This window comes from Trichechus manatus, unplaced genomic scaffold (assembly GCF_000243295.1).
Source record: "Trichechus manatus latirostris isolate Lorelei unplaced genomic scaffold, TriManLat1.0 scaffold00098, whole genome shotgun sequence".
In the NCBI taxonomy this organism is placed as follows: domain Eukaryota; kingdom Metazoa; phylum Chordata; class Mammalia; order Sirenia; family Trichechidae; genus Trichechus; species Trichechus manatus.
This window is the reverse complement of record NW_004444034.1, coordinates 6,187,154-6,214,259: the sequence shown is the minus strand read 5'-3', so window position 1 is coordinate 6,214,259 and position 27,106 is coordinate 6,187,154. Positions and strand designations below refer to the sequence as shown.

Below are 27,106 nucleotides of genomic sequence, written 5' to 3'. Positions count from 1 at the left end.
TGTGCAGCCTCATTTTACTGGCCCACCAGAACAGCGGCCCACCCTCCGAAACCAAGGTGGTAGCTTTACCCTGAAACCAAGAAAGTGGCTGCTCTAACCCCTAGACCCATGCTGAGAGTCCTGTTGATCTCTGAATTCCTCCTAGGATTACCCTTTCCTTTTCTTGAAGGATAACAAATTTTCACAGCCAAGTAACTCCATCAGCCCAGTTCCTGCCTGTAGGATTACAGGAATTGGACAGCTTGCCTTCATTTCATCCCATTTTTATCCCGTTCAGTTTATGCTGTCAGTATTTCTGCTGAGATGGTAGATTGGATCCATAAATTCACACCTAATTTATTTAGCAAACAGTTTTCCAGCTACATCTTTGGTGTCCTCTACAGAGCATGCTTCTTAATTTTTACAACATGATTAGGCTGAGAATTCTCCAAATCTTCAAGTTCTGGCTCCATTTTTTTACAGTTCACTTCTCAATCTTTTTCCTCCCACATTTTATTGCAAGCACCAAGGAGAAATGAGTGCTGCATTTTCATTATTTTACTTAGAAATCTCAGTCAAATATCCACGCTTATCACCTACACAAAACACTTGAACATAATTCAGCCAACTTCTTTGCTACCTTATAAAAAGAATTACCTTTCTTCCAGTGTCCAATAATATAGTCATCATTTCCTTTTAAAGCCTCACCAGAAGCACATCTAATGTCCACATTTCTAGCAACATTCTGTTCACGACAATACAAGCTGTCTGTATAGCTCTCTTTACTTCTTTCTGAGCCCTCACCAGAATCACCATTAATATACATAATTCTAGCAATATCTCTCTTCAAGACTATCTAGGCTTTTAACTATCAAGCACCTTAAAACTCTTCCAAAGCCATTTACACATCTTCAAGTATTTGTTAATGCAACACACCCCACTTCCCAGTACCAAACTCTTAGTTGCCTAGGGCTGTTATAACAAAATACTACAAAGTGGATGGTTTTAAAAAAACAGAAATTTATCATCTCATAGTTTTGGAGGCTAAAAGTCCAAATCAGGATATTGGCCATGTTAATTCCTTCTAAGGACTCTGAGAGGAACTGTTCCATGACTCTCTACTACCTTCTGATGGCTGCTGGCAATCCTTGGCATTCTTTGGCTTGTAGATGTATCTCAGCATGGTGTCTTCCCCCTGTGTGTCCCTCTGTCTGTTCTCTGTTTTTATAAGATACCACTCAGAATGGATTAGGACCCACCCTACTCCCATATGACCACCTGTAAATCTAACTGATAACATTTTCAAAGAAAGACCCTATTTCCAAACAAAGTTATTCACAGATACAGGACTTCAACATATCTCTTTGCAGGCACAGACCATCAATCTATAACAGGGACCTACCTAATACACGATCTATCAAATAACTGAAAATTTAGTGATAGAAATTGAAAATCAACAGGAAATTGTATGCTATAGGGAAAGAGTAGTTTGTGTTATTCTCACTGAATTTACTAAAGTGCAACTTAATAGTTGTTCTCAGGGGCTAGCATTTTGGTAGAGACTCAATATAAAAACAAGAAAAGTTATAGGCCTAATGTCCTTAAAATAAAAAGAATCCTTTAAAATCGAGAAGAAAAAGAAAACCACAAATAGAAAAATAAGCAAAAATAAATAGACACTGTTAACAGAAGAAATGTCAAAGGCCATGGCCATTAAACATGAAAAGATGTTCTGTTCATAATCAGAAAAATATAAATTAATACTTCACACTCATCAGACAGACAAAAATCTAAATTTTGAACCACAAAATCTTAGTGGGGCTTCCAGGATACAGGCACTATAATATTTCATTGATGGAAATGCAAAGGATTATTCCCTATTGAGGGAAATTTAGCAATATATAGTAATTTTTACATATGAATTTACCTTTCATCCCAGTGATCTCACTCCTGAAAATCTATCCCAAAGATACTATTAAAAAAAAAAAACAACAAAAAACCGTTCCTGTCGAGTCGATTCCAACTCATAGTGACCCTACAGGATGAGTAGAACTGCCTCACAGGGTTTCCAAGGAGCGGCTGGTGGATTTGAACTGGTGACCTTTTGGTTAGCAGCCAAACACTTAAACATTGTGCCACCAGGGCCCCAAAGATACTATAGTAGGCAGAATTCTAAGATGACCCCCAAGTCACCAGACTCAGGTTATTTAATCAAACACTAATGCAGACACTTCTGCAGGAGATTTTGCAGAGGTAATTAAAGTCTCTAATCAGCTGACTTTAAGATATGGAGATTACTGAGATGGGCTTGTCCTAATCACATGATTCTGTTAAAAGCAAAGAATTTTCTCTAACTGGACATAGAAGAAGAAGTCAGAGAGATTTGAAGCATGAGAGAAATTTGATGCAAAGGATGTTCTCCACTACAAAGATGGAGCACCCAGAGAACAAAGATCTGAAAGCAGCCACTAGGAGCTGAGAGTGGCACCCTGCTGACAGTCAGTGCCTTTAGTCCTAAAACTGCAATGAAGTATATTCTGCCAACGACAGGAGTAAGTTTGGGAGCAGATTTTTCCCTAGAGCTGTCAGAAGAGAATTAAGCCCACCTGACACCTTAATTTCAGTCTTGCAATAGATACTCTGAGAACCCTGCCACACAATATCAAACTTAGAACCTACAGAATTTTGAGCTAATGAATGGTATTGTTTTAAGCTGCTAAATTTGCAGCAATTTGTTATACAGCAATAGAAAATAGACACACTGGCAAATATAAAGATGTTAATTTTGTCATCAATTATTATAGCAAAAAATTTTAAAGACCCCAAGTGTCCACATATAGGAGACTGGAAGAGTAAATTCTAGCACTTCCACATATGGAGTGTTGTTGTTGTTGTTAGGTGGCAGCGAGTCATTTCCAACTCATAGCGACACTATATACAACAGAATGAAATACTGCCCAGTCCTGCACCATCCTCATAGTATGGAGTACTATGCAATATTTAAAAAAAAAAAAAGAACAAGATTTCAATGTACTGCCATGGAGTAACCTCCAGTATACAAAATAAGAGAAAAATGCAAAGGGCAAAAAATATTTATATCATGCTATCTTTTACTTGAGGAAGCTAGAGGAAAAAAAAATGTGCGTGTGTGTGTGTCTGTTGTTGTATGCCACCTAATCAATCTCTGAGTCACAGTGACCTCATGTAACAGAGTAAAACTGCCCCAGAAGCAGATCACCAAGTTGTTCTCCCACAGAGTTGCTGGGTGGGTTTGAACCACCAATTTTTCTGTTAGCAGCTGAGCACTTAACTACCACACCACCAGGGCTCCTTACATATATGTATATTTGTGAGTGTGTGTGTGTGTGTCTGCACATATATATTGTTCCTCTTGTTGTGTGCCATCGAGTCAATTCTAACTCATAGCAACTCTATACGACAGACCAGAACTGCCCTATATGGTTTCCAAGGCTGTAATCTTTACAAAAGCAGACTGCCACATCTTTTTCCTGCAGATCAGCTGATGGGTTCGAACCACTGACCTGCTGGTTAGCAGCTGAGTGCTTAACCACTGCACCACCAGGGCTCCATACATACATATATACACGTACATATGTGTGTATATATATATACACACATACATATAAGTATATATACACATATGTATAAATATGTGTGTGTGTGTGTGTGTGTGTGTGTGTGCGCGCGTATGCAGCCCTGGTGGTATATATATACATACATACATATGTGTGTGTATATATATACACACGTACATACATATACACACATACATATGTACATATATATACATATGTATACATATATGTATGTACATATATATAATTTTTTTAAGGGGCAGTGGAAGGATAAGCCAAAAACTAATGCAAATTGTTATCTACAGTGCTGTTACACAGTGGAACATTCTGCAGTGATGGAAATGTTCTCTGTCTGTGCCCTCCAATATGCTAGTCACTAGCCACATGTGGCTATTTGGTACTTGAAAACTTGAAATGTGGCTAGTGCTCTAAGGAAATGAATTTTTAATTTTAATTAATTTAAGTTGAAATAGTCACATGTGACTAAGGAGCGCTGGTGGCAGGGTGGTTAAAGCAATCAGCTGCTAACCGAAAGGTCGACAGTTCAAAACCACCAGCAGCTCCACAGAGAAAGATGTGGCAGTCTGCTTCCATAGAGATTTACAGCCTTGGAAGTCCTATGGGGTTCGCTATGAGTCGGAATCAACTCGATGGCAGTGGGTTTAGTTTTTTTGGTTGGTGCTTAGAGGCTACCATATTAAGCAGCAAAAGCTATAAAAGTACGGAGAGAAGAGGGGATTAAGATGGAAATATATTCTATGAATGGACCTTGTTATACACTGGAAACACACAATTATTTCCCATAATTTAAAAGAAAAAAATAAAGTTAAGTCAAAAAGAAAAAAGAAAACAACCCATCAAAATTTAAAACATTCTAAAAACTATCTGTCAAGGTAATGATACAACTAGACAGAAGAGAGATTTACTTAACTTTGAGTAATTTTAAAACAGCATTTTGACTGTAAATCTCCAGTGGCATATATTCTACGGACAGAAAGAATTGAAAATAAATGTCAATCTGCATTCACTGATCTTATTTTATTTCAAAACTATATGTGCATTGTACAATTAAATAGTAATTTTCCTCATGTTATTAGGAACCGAGCCTTTTAGAGACACAGAACAGAGAAAAGAACCATATATAATCAAATGAGTTTACATATCAAAATAAACTTATGATTAATTTTTCTCTTTTAAAAAGACTACATATTCCCCTTGGCTGTCTATCAAAAAGCCTAGAAGTAATGACAACCAATACCATGAGCATTCTGAGTTCTAGATTATAGCTTCTGAATATCATTTCCTACTAAAATGAACAAGGAGTCTTTGTAAAAAATGGCTTATTCCAGGCTTGTGCCACAAAATGTATGCAAGGAACCTGGGACATTTTATATAAGAAAGTAAGAAAACAAGGTATCAAACACTAATATGTACATGTCAAAAGAACTCAGTGGCCAAGAAGGAATATTTTGATCATCAAAAGCAATAATGATTGTACTGGATTGAAAGACATACATATAAAAACCCAAAGTTCATAATGATAATAATAATTTAAAAATTTTCCCTATCAGATATTACTAACACATCAATTCATTATTCTGAAATTTATAAATAAATGAAAAGAGTCAAGCATGTATTTTGCCTTTTTTACAAGAACAGTTATTTCAGAGATATCCAAGGCTAAAAACAACTGAACCTACTAATCAACATTAAAAAAAAAACCAAGCCAAACCCATTGCCGTCGAGCTGATTCCGACTCGTAGCAACGCTATAAGACAGAGTAGAACTGCCCCATAGGGCACCACTAAAAGAGGGAAAACCAGGTATTATATGCTTCATGAAGTGACTGATGTAACAGGAAATACACAACAACTGTTGCAAAAAAAATTAAACCTTAAGCTAATCAAGCTTCAAGATTAAACTACTAGTTTATAGGCATTACAGGGAATAGAACAGTTTAAAAATTCCACAAGGAAGTAATCAATCAAATCCAGAGTGTGGAACACTATACAGGACAAATAACCCAGTTTCTTCAATAAATCAATGGCATGGAAACAAAAACGAAGGGAAAACAGATTTAGAATAAAAGAGAGTTAAAAGACATAATTACCAAATGCAACATATGGACCTTGTTTCCATTCTGATATGACCAAATGTGCGTGTGTGTGTGTGTGTGCGTGTGTGTGTGTGTGTGTGTTTGAGATAATGACTATGTATTAGATAATGCTAAAGGATTATAGCTAATATTTTAGGTGTGATAAAACTACCATGGTTTAGATGGTGGTAATGCAAACCAAAATAAAATCAAAAAGTCCTCATCAATCAGAAATGCATACTAAGTTATTTACAGGCAAACTGACATAATGCCTGACATATGCTTTATAATTCTCCAGGGAGAAAAAAAGTGGAAATAACAGAGAGGAAACTGAAAAACAGTGAAAGAATAGATGGAAGAAGACTATTGGAATGTTTTTTAAAGGTAAAGTTTAGTTATGGGTACACAGGAATACATTATGCTTTTTTTACTGTAATTTTGAAAATATCCATAACATAAAGCAAGTCCACACACATGTATGTGCTTGCACACAGACACACACACACAGTGACTCCTCAATATAACTTCCTAAGGTTCATGTCATGGGACTACCATTAAACAAAATAGAAATTAAGATTACTGCATTAAATCCACTTGGATAAAGCCTAAAAAAGACCCAACTCATTAAGATTAAACTCATTAAGAGTCCAGCCTATAAGAAATAATAAAATAGTGAGCTGATTTCAACAACAGTTGAACATTTACTGAGAACTTACCATGCTTATAGTAGCAAAAAAAAAAAAAAACTTGATAAACTTTAGGAGCAAAAGATAACATATGGTTCCTCTCCTCATGGAGTTACAAAATAATGTCATAACACATGTTTTATGCATGTAGAAGGTGCTGTGAGAGTACATTCAGAGAAACACTTGAACTAGAAAGGCAGCTGAAGAGAAAGGACAGAGAAGACTTCACAGAAAAAATAAAACCCTATGTAAGTCCTGAAGAATGAAGAGGAGCTATCTGGCTCAAAAGCAAGATTATATACCTTTCAGACTCCAGAGAAAGAAAGCAGCTTGTCCAAAGGCCCTGGAGGTTAGAGAATGGACTATAAGAAGAGAAAAAGAGAGGGTTTTAAAAAGTAACAAGAAACTGTATGCCATGCAAAAGAGTCTAAGCTTAAAGGCAAAAGGAAATTAGCAAAGATTTTAAACACCAAAATGACTGCATCTAGTTTTCATTTTTAAAGGGCCACTCTCACTTAGTATGAGGAATAAATTATACACTAAGACTGGAAGAAAAAGAACAGTTAGGATCTCAAATAATATAGATAAGAAATGAGAGTCTAAGCTAGGGTGGTCTTAACAGGAATGGAAAAAGTGAGTAAGATCAAGGCATTAGGGAGGTAAAATCTGTAACGTGGTAATTTGTTACATATATAGGATAAAGTAGTGAGAGGAGTCAACAATGACTTCTAAGTTTGTGGCTTATTCAATTGCACTGATGATGATGTCATATACTGAGATAAGAAAATAGGAACTGGAATTTATTTAGGAAAGAGGAAATATCATTTTCAGTTGTAGATATGGTAAGACTAAGATGCCTAAGAATTTTCCAGATGCACAATATCTGGTAGGAATCTGGGTACAGATCTGGCAGTCAAGTGAGTGATATGGGTTAGAGAATTGTCAGCATACAGCTGAAGCCACAGAATTGGAAGAGATCAGTCTGAAGGACATAGGACAGACAGAGGAAGAGAAGTCCACAAAGGAGGCTAAGCAGGAGAGACCAGAGAACTGAAAGAGAACCTGAAGTAAATAGTGCATGGCCACAGAAGATGAGAGTTACAATAAGGACGAATGGATCAACTGTGTCAACTGCAAGGTAGAAAATGAAGTTAAAGAAGGGAGTTTCCATTGGATTAGGGAATTACATATTTACTGATGACTTTTGACAGAAAAAATTCAGTGAAGTAGTTGGGCAAGAAGCCAGATTACAGTGACTCCCAGAGTTGGTAGAAGAGAAAGAATAAGGGTCTTGAAGTATATTCTTTCAGGAAGAGTTGCTATAAAAAGAAAGCAAGCTATACTATGGTAGCTAATGGAAGATATAGGCCAGGGAAGTTTGTTTGTTTTTTAAATAAGAGAGTTTATGTTTAAATAATGATGAGAAGCAGTGATTCTTCTACATGGTTAAAATGCACTGAGGTAGGGCAACAAAATTTTTTGCAGTTGAGTCTTAAGACTGAACAAAAACAAATCCTTCCTTACATGGAAAGATATGTTTGACTATGCTGTAGATATCCATGAAAATATAAGGAACACCCAAGATATTGTTCTAGATTAAATAATACAACTCATTTGTACTTGTTCCCTATAATTCATTTCAATAAAGGCAATATTAGGAATAATGATTTTCAATGACCACTCACTGGACACCTACTATGTGCTAGACGCTAAGGATAAATAAGACATACTCGCTTTCAGATACTCACAGTCCAGTTGAGGAGATAGACACATAAATGCCAATCACAAAACCACTTAAGAAGTGCCAAAATACAAGTAAGCACGAGGTATAACTGGAACATTTTAAGGAAAACAAGATAAGGGAATCTAAGTCAAAAATTTAATGACAGAAGTACCTACCTTTATATTTCACTTTATACAAATGAAGAAAAATTTCTCAAAGTAGAGAAAGTTAAAAAAAATAAAATGTTTAAGGTTAGCAAGGGTTAAAAGAAAATATCCAAAATCATAGAAGATTCATAGACAACCTAAATTCCCTGAGGGGCCAAATTACTAGGCTGAGGGCTGGGGACCATGGTCTCAGGGGACATCTAGCTCTACTGGCATAACATAGTTTATAAAGAAAATGTTCTACATCCTACTTTGGTGGGTGGCATCTGGGGTATTAAAAGCTTGTGAACAGCCATCTAAGATACTCCATTGGTCCCACCCCATCTGGAGCAAGGGAGAATGAAGAAAACCAAAGACACAAGGAAAAGATTAGTCTAAAAAAGGACTAATGGACCACAACTACCACAGCCTCCACCAGACTAAGTCCAGCACAACTAGATACCGCCCAGCTACCACCACCAATTGCTCTGACAGTGACCACAATAGAGGGCCCTGGACAGAGCTGGAGAAAAATGCAGAACAAAATTCTAACTCACAAAAAAAGACCAGACTTACTGGTCTGACAGAAACTAGAGAAAGCCCGAGAGTATGGCCCCGGGACACACTTTTAACTCAGTACTGAAGTCACTCCTGAGATTCACCCTTCAACCAAAACTCAGACAGCCCATAAAACAAACAATAACACATGTAGCTCAACCATGTAAATGAGACTAAATGGGTACATCAGCCCAGGGGCAAGGACGAAAAGGCAGGACAGGACAGGAAAGCTGGACGAATGGAAATGGAGAAGCTAAAGTCGAGAAGAGGAGAGTGCTGACACATCATGGGGTTGGCAACCAATGTCACAAAACAATTTATGTATTAATTGTTTAATGAGAAACTAATTTGGTCTGTAAACTTTCACCTAAAGCACAATAAAAAAATAAATAAATAAGAAAAAAAGACAATATCCAAACGGTAAAACTGTATTTAAAAATATGTATCTAAAACAAATTACACACAGGACTAAGTGACTAGAAAATAAAAAGTAATGATTAATAATGGAGTTTCAGTACTAAATTAAGTAATTCTTTACTAAACCTTATATGCATATACCAGTATGTACATGTTTATGTGTGTTTAATTCATACTCACCCAAGATGAAAAATTAAATATTTCTGAATGATTAAAACAGGTTACCTATCTGGAAGTATTAGTATGAAATTGAGACTCATATTAAATAAATATGTATATACTGCCCTCATGGGGCAATAATATGTAATTCATTAAAATGAAAGCAGAAAGCATAATGGACTCCTTGGATACAATTTATTCCTAATTATCCTAATCTATGAAGAAATGGCATTTGTGTGTCTAATAAAGTAATGGGTCATCTAAAAATCATTCATACACATACTTCTACTTATGCCAAGTCTCCTTCCTGGTTGGGGAGAGTTATCTTTGTATTTAGATAGGTGTAGGGACTGTTAGGTAGCCCTGGATCAGAGATTCTATTCACGGATAATTTGCAAAGTTGACAATCCATGAGTGAACAATCAAATCAGCCTTTAAATGCCATTAAATAGTCTTCCTTTCCTTTTTTTTTTTTTTTGGTCAAATTACATTTTTTTTTATTATTTTTTTTATTGTACTTCAGGTGAAGGCTTACAGAATACAGAACAAATAGTTTCTCATGAAACAGTAGTACACATATTGTTTTATGACATCGATTAACAACCCCACAACATGTCAACCCTCTCCCTTCTTGACCTTGGGTTCCCTATCACCAGCTTTCCTGCCCGCTTCTGCCTTCTGGCCCTTGTCCCTGGACTGCTGTGCCTCATTAGTCCCATTTGGTTTTATGGGGCTGTCCACTCCCCGGCTGAACGGTGAACTTCGGAGATGACTTCACCACCGAGCTAAAAGGTTGTCTGGGGGTCATACTCCTGGGGTTTCAAATTACATTTTTACAACCAATCTCAGATAGTAGCATTTATAAAAGAGAAAGATTAAAAGAAAATGATGACTTACAGTGACACATGTTGGGACTTCACGAAGAGAATATTCTGCTTTATTAGGAAGTTCTTGATTGCCTACTAGCTCATAAACAGCAGGATAGGATAACAAGTTCACCAGTGCTAGAAAAGACTAGGGGAAAAGAAAGAAAACTAAATGTTCATTTTTTCAACAACATCCACAGAAGAGCAATGAAGTTTTATAGCTATATGATATAAAGATTTTTTAAATAAACCTAATTAATCCACATAAATGAAATACATACACGTCTGACAAGCACAAAATACCTAACATGCACAACAATAATCTATTTGTCAATAATGTGTTATATGTAACAACTGTTACAGAACATACATGAGTTGGAAAATGTTTCAAAATACCATGTATCTCTTGAAAAGTTTGGTTCTCAGAAAAAAATGAACTGATCCATCTTTCTCATTTTTTGCACTGTAATAGGTGATGTATAAGAGAACAATACTTAGTGGCTCTGGGAAAAGTTAATGAATCCTCTATCTTCTTGCCGTTAGGCCACTTAGCTATCTTTTAACTGCATTCACTGGAAATCCAACTAACCTAGGTATTATTGTTAATTTTAAAAAGCTATGGCTTTTCTAATCAAAAAGAGGTCACTTTCCAGTGCAATCTTACCAAGTTAATCTTTCTAGGGAATTGTTAAGCTCCCCACTCTCATTTCATCTTATTAAAAGCAACTAGGATATTTTTCTGAGGTACATTTCATTTTTTTGCTCCCCTGCTCAAAAGCAAGCAGTGGTTGCCCATCACTAAGCATCATATCTAAACTCCTTAGGATGACTCTCAAGGCACTTTGCTAATTGACACCTTTCTTTGGTTCACAGTCTCAAAAGCCTCATTTTCCCATTATTTCTCAGCATGAAGCTGCCACTTCAGTCAATCAAATCTGCCTGTGATCTCCTCCAACTGACTGCCACATGTACATAATTTTCTTATCCTACTAACATGCACTTCCTATCCTCCCATTTTTTCATTATTCCACTTTCTCAGCTTTCAAAAAGTTGGCCAAAACATCTTTTCTGAAGAATTTCCAGTTAACTTCATCCTCCTCTGGAAACCCTATATTCTCTCAATACTTGCATGTTTAGTTTGTATTATATTAAATTGTACTTATTTGTAACTATTAATTTTTCTGCTTGTTCTTTTTTTCCCTAAATTTCCACTAGACTCAGAAATTTTGAGAATCAGAAAAATTGAGAATTTCCACTAGAATCAGTATACTGAGACTATTAAAAAGAGCATCTAATTCAATCTCTCATTTAATAGAGGAGGAAGCCTGAGGTCCAGAGAGGTGAAATGACTTGTCCAAAGAAACACATTCAGAAAGTTGGTAGAACAATTAAGATCAAGATCTAAATTTTCTTATTTGTTTTGTGACAAGGCTATGGGTGCTCATTCCAAATCACAATATAATCTTCAGACACTATTTAACAGTGCCAGCCTTGCTCCACAATTTATGCAGAGCTAAATAACTAAATTTGAGGACCTGGAAGGCAGAGTCCATTTTATATCACCCACTTGCTATGGCAAATGCAACTTTATTTAACAAATAAGAGTGGATATAGTGAATTGGTAAAGCTACAAAAGTCACAATGTTCATAAAGATGGCACAGGACTGGGCAACGTGAGTCAGAGCTGACTTGATGATGATTAACAAGAACATATAGTGAGTATATTTAACACACAGTAGTTATTTAACAAATACTGTTGCAGGATGAAAAATGAACTCGTATCATGTTTTTTAAAAGCTTCTATTTTTTTCCATAATGCAATATTTCATAAAACGAAGACAGAATTTCTAACCAATTCTAAGAAGAAAATAATCTATATATTCACAATTTAAAGCTATTTCTATTTGGATAGTAGTAAAGACATGATAAAATAGAATAACTAAATAAATTTAATAATCTAGTTACCACTTACTTGTTGCCTATTTATAGAGAACACTACACTAGGAGTACGCACTATAGGGAAGAAAGCAAAAGAACTGATATCAAGGGAAAGAATGTTAAGGAATATGTCTATTAATTATATTTAAAATGAACTGCAGGGAAACAAGGTTTACGGCCACCTAGAAAACCACTGTAAAAATTAATTAACTGAACACTAAAATGTTGTCTAGGACGATGGTTAATAAAACATTTCATTACAGCTTTTTTAAATCTCATTTGTCATGAAAAATACACATCAACATGTTTATAACTTAAATATGCGAACATTTCATAATGTTCTTAATACTAATCCAGTAATCTTTAAATACTATCATAAATAAACCTTTTATGTTGAGTATATTTCCTATTTATTGTTATAACCATGACAGACTACAAAAAAGCTTTTAATAAATGTCCATTTTGATGGAAAGAGCATAAGTCTTTATTAATCACATATATTAATAATATATTGAGGGTTTTCACATTATTTTCATGTAAAGAATTCCATGGTGTTTATGAACCTCCCTCTGCCTAAGAAACTAACAAAACAATCTGGATCACATTGAATCATGGTAGCTTCTGATATGCTACTCTAAACAAATTAAGTAGAACTTTCGATGAAAACAATTCAATAATTGTATTTGGATTAAAACAACCTGAACAGAATTTTAAAGAGACTTGAGAAGATTTCATCAACTTGTTAGTAGGCAAAATAAATCCATTTTCACACATTTGGAGTTTTTTAAAGACATTAGTATACAACAAAATCATTACGTGTCTAACAAGCACTTCAGGAACTCAAGGAAATATTTACAATACAATCTTTGGTTCCCACAAAAATAACATCATAAGATGTTGGTAATATCATATGTTAATTATCCTAAAATTTATAGTAGCGATGAAACATAATTCCTCTTCATCAATGTTTTGAAGAGAAAAATGTGGTTTTGTATAATAATGATTAAAAAAAAAACTAGTCAAAGGTTCAATGTTTGCTGTATTTTAAGACTAAAGCATAAAATGAATTATTCAAAGACAAGAATTTTTCTTATGAATTAAAAACCTTCATGTTGATAATGATCATCCATTTACTTATTCATTGATTCAAAATATTTCAGTACCAACTGCTTCCCAGGAATTGTGTCAGATGCTAGGGATATAAATATGAATAAGGAATGGTCCCTGGCCTCAAGGACTCACAGTGTAGATTAGGATACATACACTATTTGATTATTTAAAACAGTGCCCTAAATGACCTGATGGTATTGCACTGTGGAGGGGGAGGGGATACCCAGAGGATGACACTATAGGGCAAAGCAGAGAGAAGAAACACAGCTGCAGAAGTAGCAGGCATGCAGGCAGGAGAAGGACATGTGTTAGGTTAATGAGCTCAATCTTTATCCTCTAAGAATGCTCTGAAGAAAAATAGTTTTAAGGGTAGACAATATTTGGGAGAAAAGAAACAAATCAGGATTTAGAAGTTTTAGGAATGACAGATAACACCATAACTCAGTTTATCAGACATGCACTAAAAACATGTCCAACTGATGGAGTAATCAGAAAGTGACCCAAACAGGTAGTTTTGGCAGAATGCAACATTGAGGAGGAAAGGAGAGAAGTAAAGAGAGTATGTATACTCTTTAAAGTAGTTCAGACAAGAAGGGGAGAAGGAAGACTGGGTGAAAAGAACAGTTTAACTGCTACCATTATAGGAGTCCCTGGGTGATACAGTTAAGTGCTCGACTACTAGCCAAAAGGCTGGCGCTTTGAATGCATACAGAGGCACCTTGGGTGACCTGCTTCTGAAAGGTCACAGACTTGAAAACACTATGGAGCAGTTCTACTCTGCATACATGGGGTCACCATGAGTCAGAATCGACTCGCTGGCAACTAACAACAACAACAAGCTACCATTATATAAACACTTACAGTTTTGGTTAAGTACTGCAGTACTCATATTTATGCATATTACCTCCTTTAATCCTCAATATAAATGTAAGATAAGTAGCATACTGAGAAACAGTTGGCATCTGAAGGCAAGTGTGGTTAACTCCAAAGTTTTTGCTACAAAATAAACCCCTAAAAGATACTAGGGAGAGCTTAGATTTGGGAAGAGGGCCTTTCGTTTGGCTGGGTTTTGATATCCGGATGAAATAATCATACCATCTTCAAACAGACAGTTCTACCTCACTGTTTCCAATCTATATGCCTCTTCTTTCTTTTTCTTTACTTATTGTAAAATGTTGAATAAAAGTGGAAAGAGTGAACCAATTTTAGGTTCAATATTTCACCATTAAGTATGATGTAAGCTGTACATTTTTCATATATACCATTTATCAGACTGAGGATTGAATTCGTTGAGAGTTATCATAAATGGATATTAAATAGCACTGTTTCTGTTTAGAATGCACAGGTGGTGCAAACACTTAATGTGCTCAGTTGTTAATCAAAAGGTTGGAGATTCAAGTCAACCCAGAGACACCTTGGAAGAAAGGCCTGGTGATTTACTTCCAAAAACATGGGACACTGAAAACCCTACGGACACACATCATCAGAGATGACTCAATAGCAACTGTTTTTTTGTTTGTTTGTTTTTCTTTCTTGTGATATGTACAATTTGATAATATTCTGTTAAAGATTTTTGGGTCTATCTCCATTAGCAATATTAATTTATTATTTAATCAAATATTTCTATGTCCCATTCTCTCTTTCTTGTCTTTCTGGCATTACAAAATAAATATATGTTAAACTTTTAATATGGTTCCACAAATCACTGCAGTTTTTTTGTTTTCTTAACTCTGTTCTTCAGATAATTAGATAATTTCTATTGATCTATCTTCAGGTTCACTGACTCTTATGTCACCTTTAAATCTTCTGTTAACTCCATCCAGAAAATTATTTATTACAGATAATAGGTTTTTTTTTTCAGTTCTAGAATTTCTAATTAGTTCTTTTATATAGTTGATTTTTCTCTGTTAAGATTTCCAATCTGTTTATTCATTAAATCATATTTTCTATCACATTCTATTTATAATAGCTACTGTAAAATTCTTGTGTAATAATTCCAGCATTTTCATCATTTCACAGTCAATCTTCATTATTTATCTTTTTCCTGAGTATGAGGCCCATTTCCCTGTTTCTTCATATGTCTAGTAATTCTGGATTATATCCTGTACATAATGAAGAGTATGTCGTAGAGATTCTGGTTCTGCTATATTCCCCAAAGAGTGCAGTTTTTTGTTTTGTTTTTTTTTAATTCAGCAGTTAATTTGGCTGAGTTCAAACTCCAAAGTCTGTCTCTGTGGTAGGTAGCATCTGATATCTCTATTAAGTTCAATGCATAGTTCAGGGGTTAGCTATATACTTGGGCAGGGGATACGTAGAGTGTGGGGCGCCCCCTCTGTGGTTCTTTCCTTTCTAGGGACCTTCTCAACTCTCCAGCTAATGTGTAACCCTACATTTTGTCTCTGAATCTTCAAGCATGTTGGATTATGGGTTTCTATCTGTAGAACTGGTACTTGCCTCAGGCAAAAATCTGTTCAGTTCAGAAACTCAACCAATGTCATTCTCTTCATCCTCATTTTTTGCCTGTTGTTGGTCATCCCAGTGCATTCAAGCAGTTGATTTTTAAATTATTTTCCTAAAGTTTGTAAGCGTTTTCTACAGGAGAAAACTAATCCACTATTAGAGAACAATGCCTCAAAAGTGTTTTTTGATAAATTTATGACACTATGACACCTTTTGAATGAACTACCCAGGCTACCACAAAGTCTAAGTTAGCAATTATCATTTCATTTTTATAAAATTTGGAGAATATGTTAAATATATAAAAGCAATTGAATTATAAAAGAATACTACATGGGTGCTTCAGAACTCTTTTTTTACCATGTTACTCTAAATGATAGTATCTTTCCTCTGCTCACTCCTTTCAAAGAATCCTAACAATTTCCTATTAAATTCAATCCCTACAGCAAAAAACTACTTCATTTCTTTGTTGCATGATTGTTTTTTGCTTGTTTGGTTTGTTTTGGTTTTAGGTTGTTTTGTAACATGCCTGGTATGCTATTACTCTTTATTAAGGGTGAAAAAATATAATAAAAATAACATGAAACAAAAACATCCTTGCAAAACATAATTCCCAGAGAACAGTGGTATTCCTATTACTCACTAAATTTATTTTGAAAAGGAAAAAAAATGATTTATAATGCAAAGAAAGAGGGGAAAAAGGAGAAGCTGTTGTTTGCAATTGAACATAAAGTGTGGATGAAGTCATTTCTGAGATATATACTTAAATTCTACACATTACTGGACAAATCTAATCACTTCTTACCTTTTGACAGCTTCGGTCAATAGGATCCACTGGAGTAGATCTAGGATGGGCTACCCTAACATCATCTCGTCCACATTCCAGATTGGCCCATAAATCAGTTATAAGTGCATTAATGAATCCTAAGAAGAATTATTTTATTATTTTATGTCATATTTATAGTATTAATATTTCCTTGGATTATAAACTAAAGATATGAATATTCCTCTGGCAAGTCTGGTTCACACTGACATGAGACAAATCCTTGCATCTTATATAAAAAATAATCTTCTACTCTTGGTAGAAATTATATCTGCTATTATTAATATACCTTTATTATATCTTACTATTAATAAAACTGTGTAATGACTAAATTCCGAAAGGCGATTTTCCTGGAGAATTGTTGAATTATGAGTGCCAGCTTTTATCCTTCGGCCAAAAACTTCTCTGAGCATGTTTTTTTCTGACAAATGATAAGGTTACATTTTCCTCTGCAAATGAGCCAACAGTGTAAGGCAGCCTAAAAAGGTATACATGTGTATGTGTTTGGGAATGGTGAGGGGAAAAGGAATCAGAAAGCAGGGTAGGCATCTTCTTGTACCCTTACTCCAATATAATTATTATTTTTTTCATAATTCTATATACTTAGAACAATTCTCATTTCACACATTTTTGCCTCAATATAGTCTAAATTCTCATGAGTCAGATACTACATATCTAAATGAAAATATTAAATTTGATTATTAAATTCCTCTACGAAGAATCAAATCATAATGAAAAGTGCAAAAACATAACATCCGTAAATGAAAAGTGTAAAACCATAAGAAGTTCAGGATAACAATATTAGAGCAGAAAAGTGCTTACAGCATAATAAAAAAAATACGGGGTCTGGACTCAAGAATTCCAAATTTCTAATCTACTAGTTTATGAATTGTATATCCTTATTCAAATCCTTTGACTTCTTTTAGACTTGGTCTCCCCATTTGAAAATGAAAACAATAATGCTAAAAATCAAGGACTGTTGTGAAGTACAAATGGGATGATATATGTAAAGTTCCTAATATAGTACCTAAGACATTGCAGGAGCTCAAGCAGTATTAATTTGTTTTTATTTGTGCTATGTTGTTGCGGTACAGACCATCAATTGCTCATATGCAAGCTCAAGTTGAAGCCAAAGAAATGTGGAACAAGTCCACGAGAGCCAAAGTACAACTTTGAGCATATCCCACCTGAATTTAAAGACCATCTTAAGAATAGATTTGATGTGTTGAACACTAACGATCGAAGACCAGACGAGTTGTGGAATGACATCAAGGACATTGTACATAAAGAAAGCAAGACATCATTAAAAAGACAGGAAAGAAAGACCAAAATGGATGTCAGAAGAGACTCTGAACTTGCTCTTGAACACTGAGTAGCTAAAGCAAATGGAAGAGATGATGAAGTAAAAGAGCTGAACAGATTTCAAAGGTCTCCTCAAGAAGACAAAGTAAAGCATTACAATGACATGTGCAAAGAGCTGGAGTTAGCAAACCAAAAGGGAAGAACACACTTAGCATTTTCAAGCTGAAAGAACTGAAGAGAAAATTCCAGCCTCAAGTTGCAATATTGAAGGAATCTACAGGGAAAATATTAAACAACACAGGAAGTATCAAAAGAAGATGGAAGGAATACACAGAGTCACTATACCAAAAAGAATTGGTCGACGTTCAACCATTTCAGGAAGTAGCATATGATCAGGAACTGATGGTACTGAAGGAAGAGGTCCAAGCTGCACTGAAGGCACTGGCGAAAAACAAGGCTCTAGGAATGGATGGAATACCAATAGAGATGTTTCAACAAACAGATACAGCGCTGATAGTACTCACTCATCTTTGCCAAGAAATATGGAAGACAGCTACCTGGCCAACCGATTGGAAGAGATCCATATTTATGCTCATTCCAAAGAAAGGTGATCCAATAGAATGTGGAAATTATCAAACAATATCATTAATATCATGAGCAAGTAAATTTTTGCTGAATATCATTCAAAAAAAACTGCAGCAGTACATGGACAGGGAACTGCCAGAAATTCAAGCCAGACTGAGACGAGGACATGAAACCAGGCATATCCTGGCTGAAAGCAGAGAATACCAGAAAGGTGTTTACCTGTGTTTTATTGACTATGTAAAGGCATTGGACTGTGTGGACCATAACAAATTACGGATAACATGACAAAGAATGGGAATTCCAGAACACTTAATTGTGGTCATGAGAAACCCGTACATAGACCAAGAGGCAGTCATTCGAACAGAACAAGGAGATACTGCATGGTTTAAAGTCAGAAAAGTTGTGTGTCAGGGTTGTATCCCTTCACCAGACTTATTCAATCTGTACGCCTAGCAAATAACACAAGAAGTTGGACTATATGAAGAAGAACGGGGCATCAGGATTGGAGGAAGACTTGTTAACAGCCTGCGTTATGCAGATGACACAACCTTGCTTGCTGAAAGTGAAGAGGACTTGAAGCACTTACTGATGAAGATCAAAGACTACAGCTTCAGTATGGATTACACCTCAACATAAAGAACGCAAAAGTCCTCACAACTGGACCAATAAGCAACATCATGATAAATGGAGAAAATACTGAAGTTGTCAAAGATTTCATTTTAATTGGATCCACGATAAATACTCACAGAAACAGCAGCTAAGAAATCAAATGACGCATTGCATTGAACAAATCTGCTTCAAAACACCTCTTTAAAGTGTTAAAAAGCAAAAATGTCACCTTGAAGACTAAAGGTGCGCCTGACCCAAGCCATGGTGTTTACAATCACTTCATATGCCTGCGAAAGCTGAACAATGTATAAGGAAGACTGAAGAAAAATTGATGCCTTTGAATTACGGTGTTGGTAAAGAATATTAAATATACCAAGGACTGCCAAAAGAACGAACAAATCTGTCTTGGAAGAGGTACAGCCAGAATGCTCCTTAGAAGCAAGGATGGCGAGACTTTGTCTCACATACTTTGGACTTCTTATCAGGGGGGATCAGTCTCTGGAGAAGGACATCATGACTGGTAAAGCAGAGACTCAGACCCTCAACAAGATGGACTGACACAGTGGCTTCAACAACGACTGAGAAGATGGTGCAGGACAAGGCAGTGATTCTTTCTGTTGTACATAGGGTCGCTATGAGTCGGAACTGACTTGACAGCACCGTTGTTGTTGGGTGCTGTCGAGTCAGTTACAAGTCACAGCAATCCTACAGGTCAGAGTAGAATTGCCCCATATTATTTCCTAGGCTGTAATCTTTACAGGAGCAGATAGCCAGGTCTTTCTCCTGTGGAGCTCCTGGTGTGTTCAAACTGCCAACCTTTCATTTAGCAGCTGAGCGCTTAACCACTCCATCACCAGAGCTCCTTCTCTGTCCTATAAAAAAGTGCATTTAAGCCTCTCATGAAAAGTTTGATACTATGAAGCTCAGAGGCTTAATGATTTAACCAAGGGCATGAGCTGAGATTAACTCTAGACCCCAAATGCCTCCATTAACGTACCCCTGAATGCTACACTAAATCGGATTTTAAGCTGAAAAAAAAAGATGCAGTTCAGCTTAGAACAACATCTGCCAAGAAATATGTTTCATAATACCAGTACCGAAATTAGTTCAGTCAAAAAATAAATTTAAAAAACACTATAGGAAAATATTTTCATTTAAAGAGAGAATCAATAGTAATCACTGATGTTATAATTCATCAACTCTAAGCCTTGAAAAATATAGCCATAACATCTGTATTAGAGATGACATCTTGTCTCTGGTTAAGGATTTATGTAATCTTGAAATATGAAATATTAAATTCCTAATATTTTAAACTTCTTGAAAATCCAAGTGATAGTGGATAGTCCATACCAACTGCAAACCGCAAAGATAAGTGGTGAAGGTTAGTTGTGAGCGGGATGCTTTCAAGCAGGAAGGAGGACAGGGAAAAAGGAAATGGTATGCGTGTGTGATAACAATTACGAATGTAAATTTTGATGCATATATGTTACTGATAAGCTGAACATTAGGCAATACTGTAAGATGTACCAAGAGAGATGATGGTGTATTTTTTATTCATAAGATAAAGTCTAAGAGCATCAAGTATCTCTCAGTTCAGTTCATTATGTGTCATTGTTTTAAGGAGGAAAGAGAACAAGGTTGTATAGGTATATCATGGGGTGGGAAAAGTCTGAGAGGGATTTCATGGAATAAAAAGGAAACCCCAAAACTCTCTTCTACTTAAGGCCTAACTTGAAAAAAAGAACTTTAGAATATACATCTGATACTTGAACATGCCTGTTAAATTTTCAGTTGGCTTGCTCATTTTATTTAATTATAGTTTTAATATATAAGTGGTAACTTTGGTGAAGGGTATAAAAAAGAAAGAAAAAATGATGTAATTATAGTTCTAATAAAAAGAAAAATATTACCTGAACTTTGTAAAGCTATTGCACCTGCTGCTGTTGATGCCACTTGAGTAACCACAACTCCATAGCCAAACTTTTTATGCCTGCAGATCTAAAAACATAAATAAGGAACACCAATGAGATGCAAGAAAACACAGCATGCTCATACAGAGTTACCGGTTTTTATGATTAGAATACTAAACATTCCATCAAGTAAAAATGATAACAGCAGCAAAATAAAACAAAAAATTGTAACAATCAATGATTTGCACTAATACAATATTTTTGACAATCTTATTGCAGATCTTGGTTCTGGTCTCACCTCTAAAACTAAGTAGTTTTTTGATCTTGAACAAGTCACTTATCTTTTTATAAGTTAAATCTCTTCATACATAAAATAAGGAACTTAGACTAGATGAAGAGTAAGATTCATTACAACTCTAAATTGTATTATTCTGTTGTTTCACTTTTTAGGTTGGTGCCTTACATTTCCTTATTAATACATTTGTATTGAACGTCAGTTTGTTAACTAGGATCTCAAACAATTTGGAAAAAAACAATGGTATCTTTAAAGTGACAATTATTTTTAAAGACGATATGATTTTTGTTCCTATGAAAAGGCAGTTTTATATTATACAAAGAATTAATCTTTACCACTAATTCACAGATTTCTAAATAGCACTGTAGAAAACAGTAAGTAATTCATTATTTTACACAGAGAGTATTATGTATGTATTCATGATAGAAATTAAAAGAGAGTATATCTATTCATATAAATCAGAATAAGGAAATAACAGAGATGTTATAAAATGTTCCTTCTGAGGCTTTGGCTAAGAACATGTTAGTTTACAAAATGTTACACTTGAAACAAAGCATTTAGAATTTAGACATTTTTTCAACATTTCATTAAAAGGATACATTTTTAATTTCAACTTTTTAAAATATAAACTGTACAGTCTCAGATTTAATGTCAAAAACAAAAAAAAAGTAGTTAAAGAGAAACTAAAAGACTATGAGAAGGAATTATTCCTCCTGTTTCCTGTTACTTAACATCTATAAATTTGCCTTCCTTTTCCATTTTTATTAATCGTATTTCCCATTTTTCTTAATCTACAATCCATCAGTTCTGCAGTCAGGAGACACAGAATTACAGCAAAATATATATCTATCTTTCTCCCACTCTCCTTCCTCCACAACAACTAAAAAAACACATTACTCATCAATATCCCCACTGATTCTGCTGATTCAGATGTTTGCAGCCATAGGGGCTTCCCAAATTCATACTAAGTATGGAAAAGAAACAGCAGAGAAAGTCTTAGAGAAGCCAGAGATGCTTTACTAAGCAAGACTTCCCGTTCGTTAACACTGTCAAAGATAAGAAAAAAGAAACCTGGGTTCTAGACTTACTAGACTAGATTATTGTTTTCAAATATATAGAAACAAAAACGGAAATCTAAACTGTTAAACAGTATACAAGAAGAGGCTCAGCCTCACCACAGAGAAATGGAAATTAAAACAACAGTTCCATTTACACAAACTTAAAAAGTCTGAAAAACTTCTATATATTCTACAAGTAGTATACATATCCAAGGACAAAGCACATATCAAAAATATTAGTGTAGATGCCTGGGGCAGGGGAATGTATGCAAAGTGAAACAGAACTTTGAATCAGAAATGATAGAGGAATAAAAATAATAAAACAAGACAGGAAACTTTCATGGATAGATAGATGAGGACGGTATGTCATGAACTGAGGCATGTAAAGAACTAAATTCTCTCTACTCGAAGTCTATTTAAATAAACAAAATAAAAACATATGTTTCTATATAAGCAAGGATGGCAAGACTATGTCTCACATACTTTGGACATGTTCTCAGGAGGGATCAGTCCCTGGGAAGGACATCATGCATAGTAAAGTAGAGGGCCAGTGAAAAAGAGGAAGACCTTCAACAAGATGGACTGACACAGTGGCTAACAATGGGCTTAAGCATAACAATGATCGTGAGGATGGCACACGACCAGGCAGTGTTTCATTCTGTTTTACATGCAGTCGCTATGAGTCGGAACCGACTCGACAGCACCTAACAACAACAACACGTTTATACATAACAAACCTAGGATCATAAACTCATGAACTTATGTTCATACGTTTTATTTAGGAAGGAATGGTCAGGGCCCTCACTCAAGGACTCTTTATTCTTCATAAGCAAAGAAAACTCTAAAGAGTAAATTATTTTATTTATTATAAACAAAGGAGAAAATTACAATTGAAAAAAGTACGGGAGAAAGGAGAAAATGGTTTTGCAAGTAGGCAACCTAATGACAGCAAGAAACAACTGAGACAAGAGAGAAAAGAAAATAAAAGGGAAGGAAGAGAAGAGGTAAGAAAGGGAGGAGAAGAGAGGGGAGGGGAGGGAAGGAAAAAAGAAAAACTTTTAAAAGTGTACCTAAGATTCTAAAAAGCTCAAAAAGTCTGGGAGTATTTACTATGACAGCAAAAAGCTGAATACACGTCAATGACCTCTGAGAGTATCACTGTATTATGAAACAGAAAAATACTTTATTTTCTGAGAAAAGGTTAAATTATATTTTATATTTTATTTAACAGTAGCAATAATAGAATTCTTGTAAAAATATTTTTTCTTTTATTAATGAAATAAGAGGCCTGAACTTTCATTGACACACATACATTTGGATACCCAATAGGTTTTTTCTTGAGAAGTTTCACCCAGTTTCAGTACATCCAGATGTTTGATATCATATTTATAAAACATCTGGATGACTAACTGAAATTTTCAATTCCATCTGGTTGTTTTTCATCTTGTATAAGCATAGTCACAGATATCAACATTAATTCTCTAATCTTTCCCGAAAAAACATCAAGTTAAATATTATAATGTTATATGGCTTTTCAATTGAGGTTTAATAACCTTTTCACACAGAGAAAACAGAATAATGTTCTTATGGCCTTTACAACAACAAAAATTTCTTTGCTTGTGGCAGACGGTAATTCTTACCTGTAATTTTTTTGCATATCGGTTGAACATCAGTGTCACACATTCATTGATGGCACCTGTTCTTTGAAGAAGTAGTAGTCCTTTGGGAGTGGCAGCAAAATTTAGTAAATCATCTAATAAATTATCTTCCCAAACCATACTGAAACAACAGGTAAAAAAAAAAGATAGCATTTTCTAAAGTATACTCAAAACTGAAAAGAAAGAAAATATTTCAGCTTAATAAAACAAAACAAAACAAAACAAACCCATTGTCACTGAGTCGATTCTGACTCATAGTGACCCCACAGGACAGAGCAGAACTGCCCCATAGGGTTCCCAAGGCTGTAATCCTTAACGGAAGTAGACTGCCACAGTTTAATACTACTGGTAATTGAATTTATAGAATACACACTGGTTGCAAATTACTCAATAAATGCTTAATAAAACATAAAAGGCATGGTTTCTATGACAGTGAATTCTTTTATTCTTATGTATTCTATAACAGTAATTTTCCTTCACTGAATGAATCATTAACTGCATATGTCAGAATTTTTATTACACGTAGGTTCTCTCATCCATGCCTTAATTTCATTCTATTTTCCTATTATAACACTGCTGTGCCTGGATTTCTCAAGCCCCAACTCTCTATTCTATCTGTATTTTCTTTTCTTTATAATGTACTGTCTTCTGACTTTCTAAAATATATCACACATATTATCCTTTTTTTATTTTCATAGGTTTTCAATTTATTTTACTTTTGGGAATCACTTTTTTTTTTTCCTTCAGAACACTTCTTAAAGAAAAGTCAATTAACTTTCTCTAGAGAAAAAACTTGAAACACTGAGAAGGCACACTAAGATAAGGAAATTAAGGAGGGAAAACAGTCTCAAACATATCAGTATCCCCAAAATGTAAAAAACTTATACTCACCAAATGAAAAAAAAAGAGATCGGCAGATTGGATTAAAACACAAAATCTACTACTTAGAATGGTAGAAAGTAAGAGATAGAAAAAAATGTACGCTATGCTTGGCAGATACTGATATGCTGACCCACCTCCCATCTATAATCTTTTTCACCAACTCCCCATCCAGCCAAATTACTATATGTCAAATTCATAATACATTCACAAAAAAATCTAATAAGAAGAGATTGCTTTCTTAAATAAAAAGACAAACCACGATGAAAAGAAAGCTTTTGGCTCCTAGAAAAGTTGTGAAGTCTGGAGGTTTACCAGACACTGTGCAACCTTGCGGCAAAAAAAGCTCATATTAATGATGATGGAGAAGACAACAAAAGGTCTCAAACAGCATCGATACACCAAATACCATTCCTGGACACTGGCCTATAAATGAATTCTTGTTATATGAGGAAAAATAAAACAGATAGCCAGGCCTGTCTTCCGAGGCACCTCTGGGTGGGTTCAAACTGCCAACCTTTCAGCTAGTAGTCAAGCTCTTAACAGAATGGTAGATTTGAATGTATAACAACTATACTAGAAAAAAAAAAATTACCGTAAACTTTTAGAGAATTAACTATTGGTTGAGCCATTATACCGGTAAGGAAATGTGGAATTTTTTTTTAAGTTAAACTCTGTTTACCTAAAGGAAAAATTCATCTTAACATTTATAGAATATTCCTGAAAATTCTAATTTTTATTTTTTAACCTAAGTCACTCAATTATAAAATAAGAAGAGAACCCTAGAACACATCAAGAGACCTTTAATTAAAAAAGAAAAAAAATTCCCGTTAATCTAACTCCATATCCAATTGATATTTGAAAAGAAACATGAAGACACCTATATTAAAATTTGGTATATATACACTTATTTAAATAATTTTCCATTGCCAAAATATAATTAAACTACACTCTCACATATTTTGAAAAACCATAACTTAAGTATAAATGTACTTCATTGACATTTAAAAACATTTTACCTCCAATGAACTCTCCAGTTAGATTTCCAATTTTAACATTTGGTACATTTGGTAATTCTCTAAATTTTCTGGAAACATTACAATATGTTGGATTTCCCAATCCACCATGTAAATACAGAATGAAGCTAGCATAATAAATGTTGCTAGATTTTTAAAGGCTACAAATAAAGCATCATATGCTTGCTAAAGTTTCTCCTAGCTGTATACGTGTACATTTGATCTGTATGTATACATTTACCTTCCTGTAAAACATTTTTGCTATAGTAGTAAATTACATTATCATTTTAAACTTATTTCAATAACTGTAGAAACAGATGAGCTTAATTAATTGCACTTACATGTTTTGGGATTGCTGGCTTACTGAAGAAACAAAATCAGAACCCTCTACTGGGGTAGGAACTCTTTCTGATAGCAAACTTGTCTAAAAAAATAGCAGATTGATTTACATTATTCTTGTTCTTACTGACAGCATTACTCATAAGATCTCTTAAATTACAATTTCATTTTTTGATGTTTAATATAATTAAAATCAAATTTCCTTCAAAATTTAAGTTATTAATTAAATATCAGGAAAAGTAGTTAATAAAGCCTGTAATATGAAAAAGAAAGAGTACTAGTAATCTACTATACTGGATTATTGCTACATTATGATCTTAAGTATCTATAACAAAAAGAATAGTCCAGCTGTCTCTAAAAATTGCTTAGAAATAACTTCCAAAGAGGAATGTTAGTCTATAAAAGAAAAATTTATTTAAAGCCTCTCCTACCAGAAGAAAAAATTTTGTAGTGCCCAGTTATATCTTACTGTTCTACTAGGAGAGGAGGTACTAAAGTCATTCTGTGCCAGATTAAAAAGCATTATGTCCCTTTGGGTTTTGTGATGCTAAAGAAGTCATATTTCTCCAGCAAAATATTTTATCCGAAGTACAATACTACAATAGTGACTACATTTGAAATACAGATTTGCAAAGAGGAAAAAAAGAAGCTTGAAAATACTTACCTTCTTCCATGCCTTTGCTATAGATTCATGCAAACTATAAGGAATTAACACCTGCAAACCTTCACAAGTACTATATATTTGACGGCACACAGAAATAAAAGCTCCTTTAACCACAGGCAACATCTCCGATCCAGAAAAAATAGGACTATCTTCATCAAGAAGTTTTTTTGAAAACTGGGCAATTACGTGAGCACCTGTAGGACTAAAAGATACCTAAAAGTGATTCCAAGCTCAAATA

At 34.6% G+C, this 27,106-nt stretch overlaps 1 protein-coding gene across 7 annotated transcripts in view; it reads right to left on the bottom strand.

Annotated features, from left to right (window-relative positions):
- Positions 1-27,106, bottom strand: part of TBC1D32 (TBC1 domain family member 32) — a 286,304-nt gene that overhangs the window by 136,428 nt on the left and 122,770 nt on the right. For all 7 annotated transcript variants that reach the window (XM_023737184.1, XM_023737181.1, XM_023737180.1 and 4 more), the window contains 6 exons: positions 26,869-27,070; positions 26,207-26,289; positions 23,953-24,091; positions 20,960-21,047; positions 16,536-16,654; positions 10,257-10,373 (listed from right to left, as the gene is read on the bottom strand). In XM_023737184.1, coding sequence (XP_023592952.1) covers positions 10,257-10,373; positions 16,536-16,654; positions 20,960-21,047; positions 23,953-24,091; positions 26,207-26,289; positions 26,869-27,070 — 748 coding nt within the window. The remainder of the gene's footprint in view (positions 1-10,256; positions 10,374-16,535; positions 16,655-20,959; positions 21,048-23,952; positions 24,092-26,206; positions 26,290-26,868; positions 27,071-27,106) is intronic.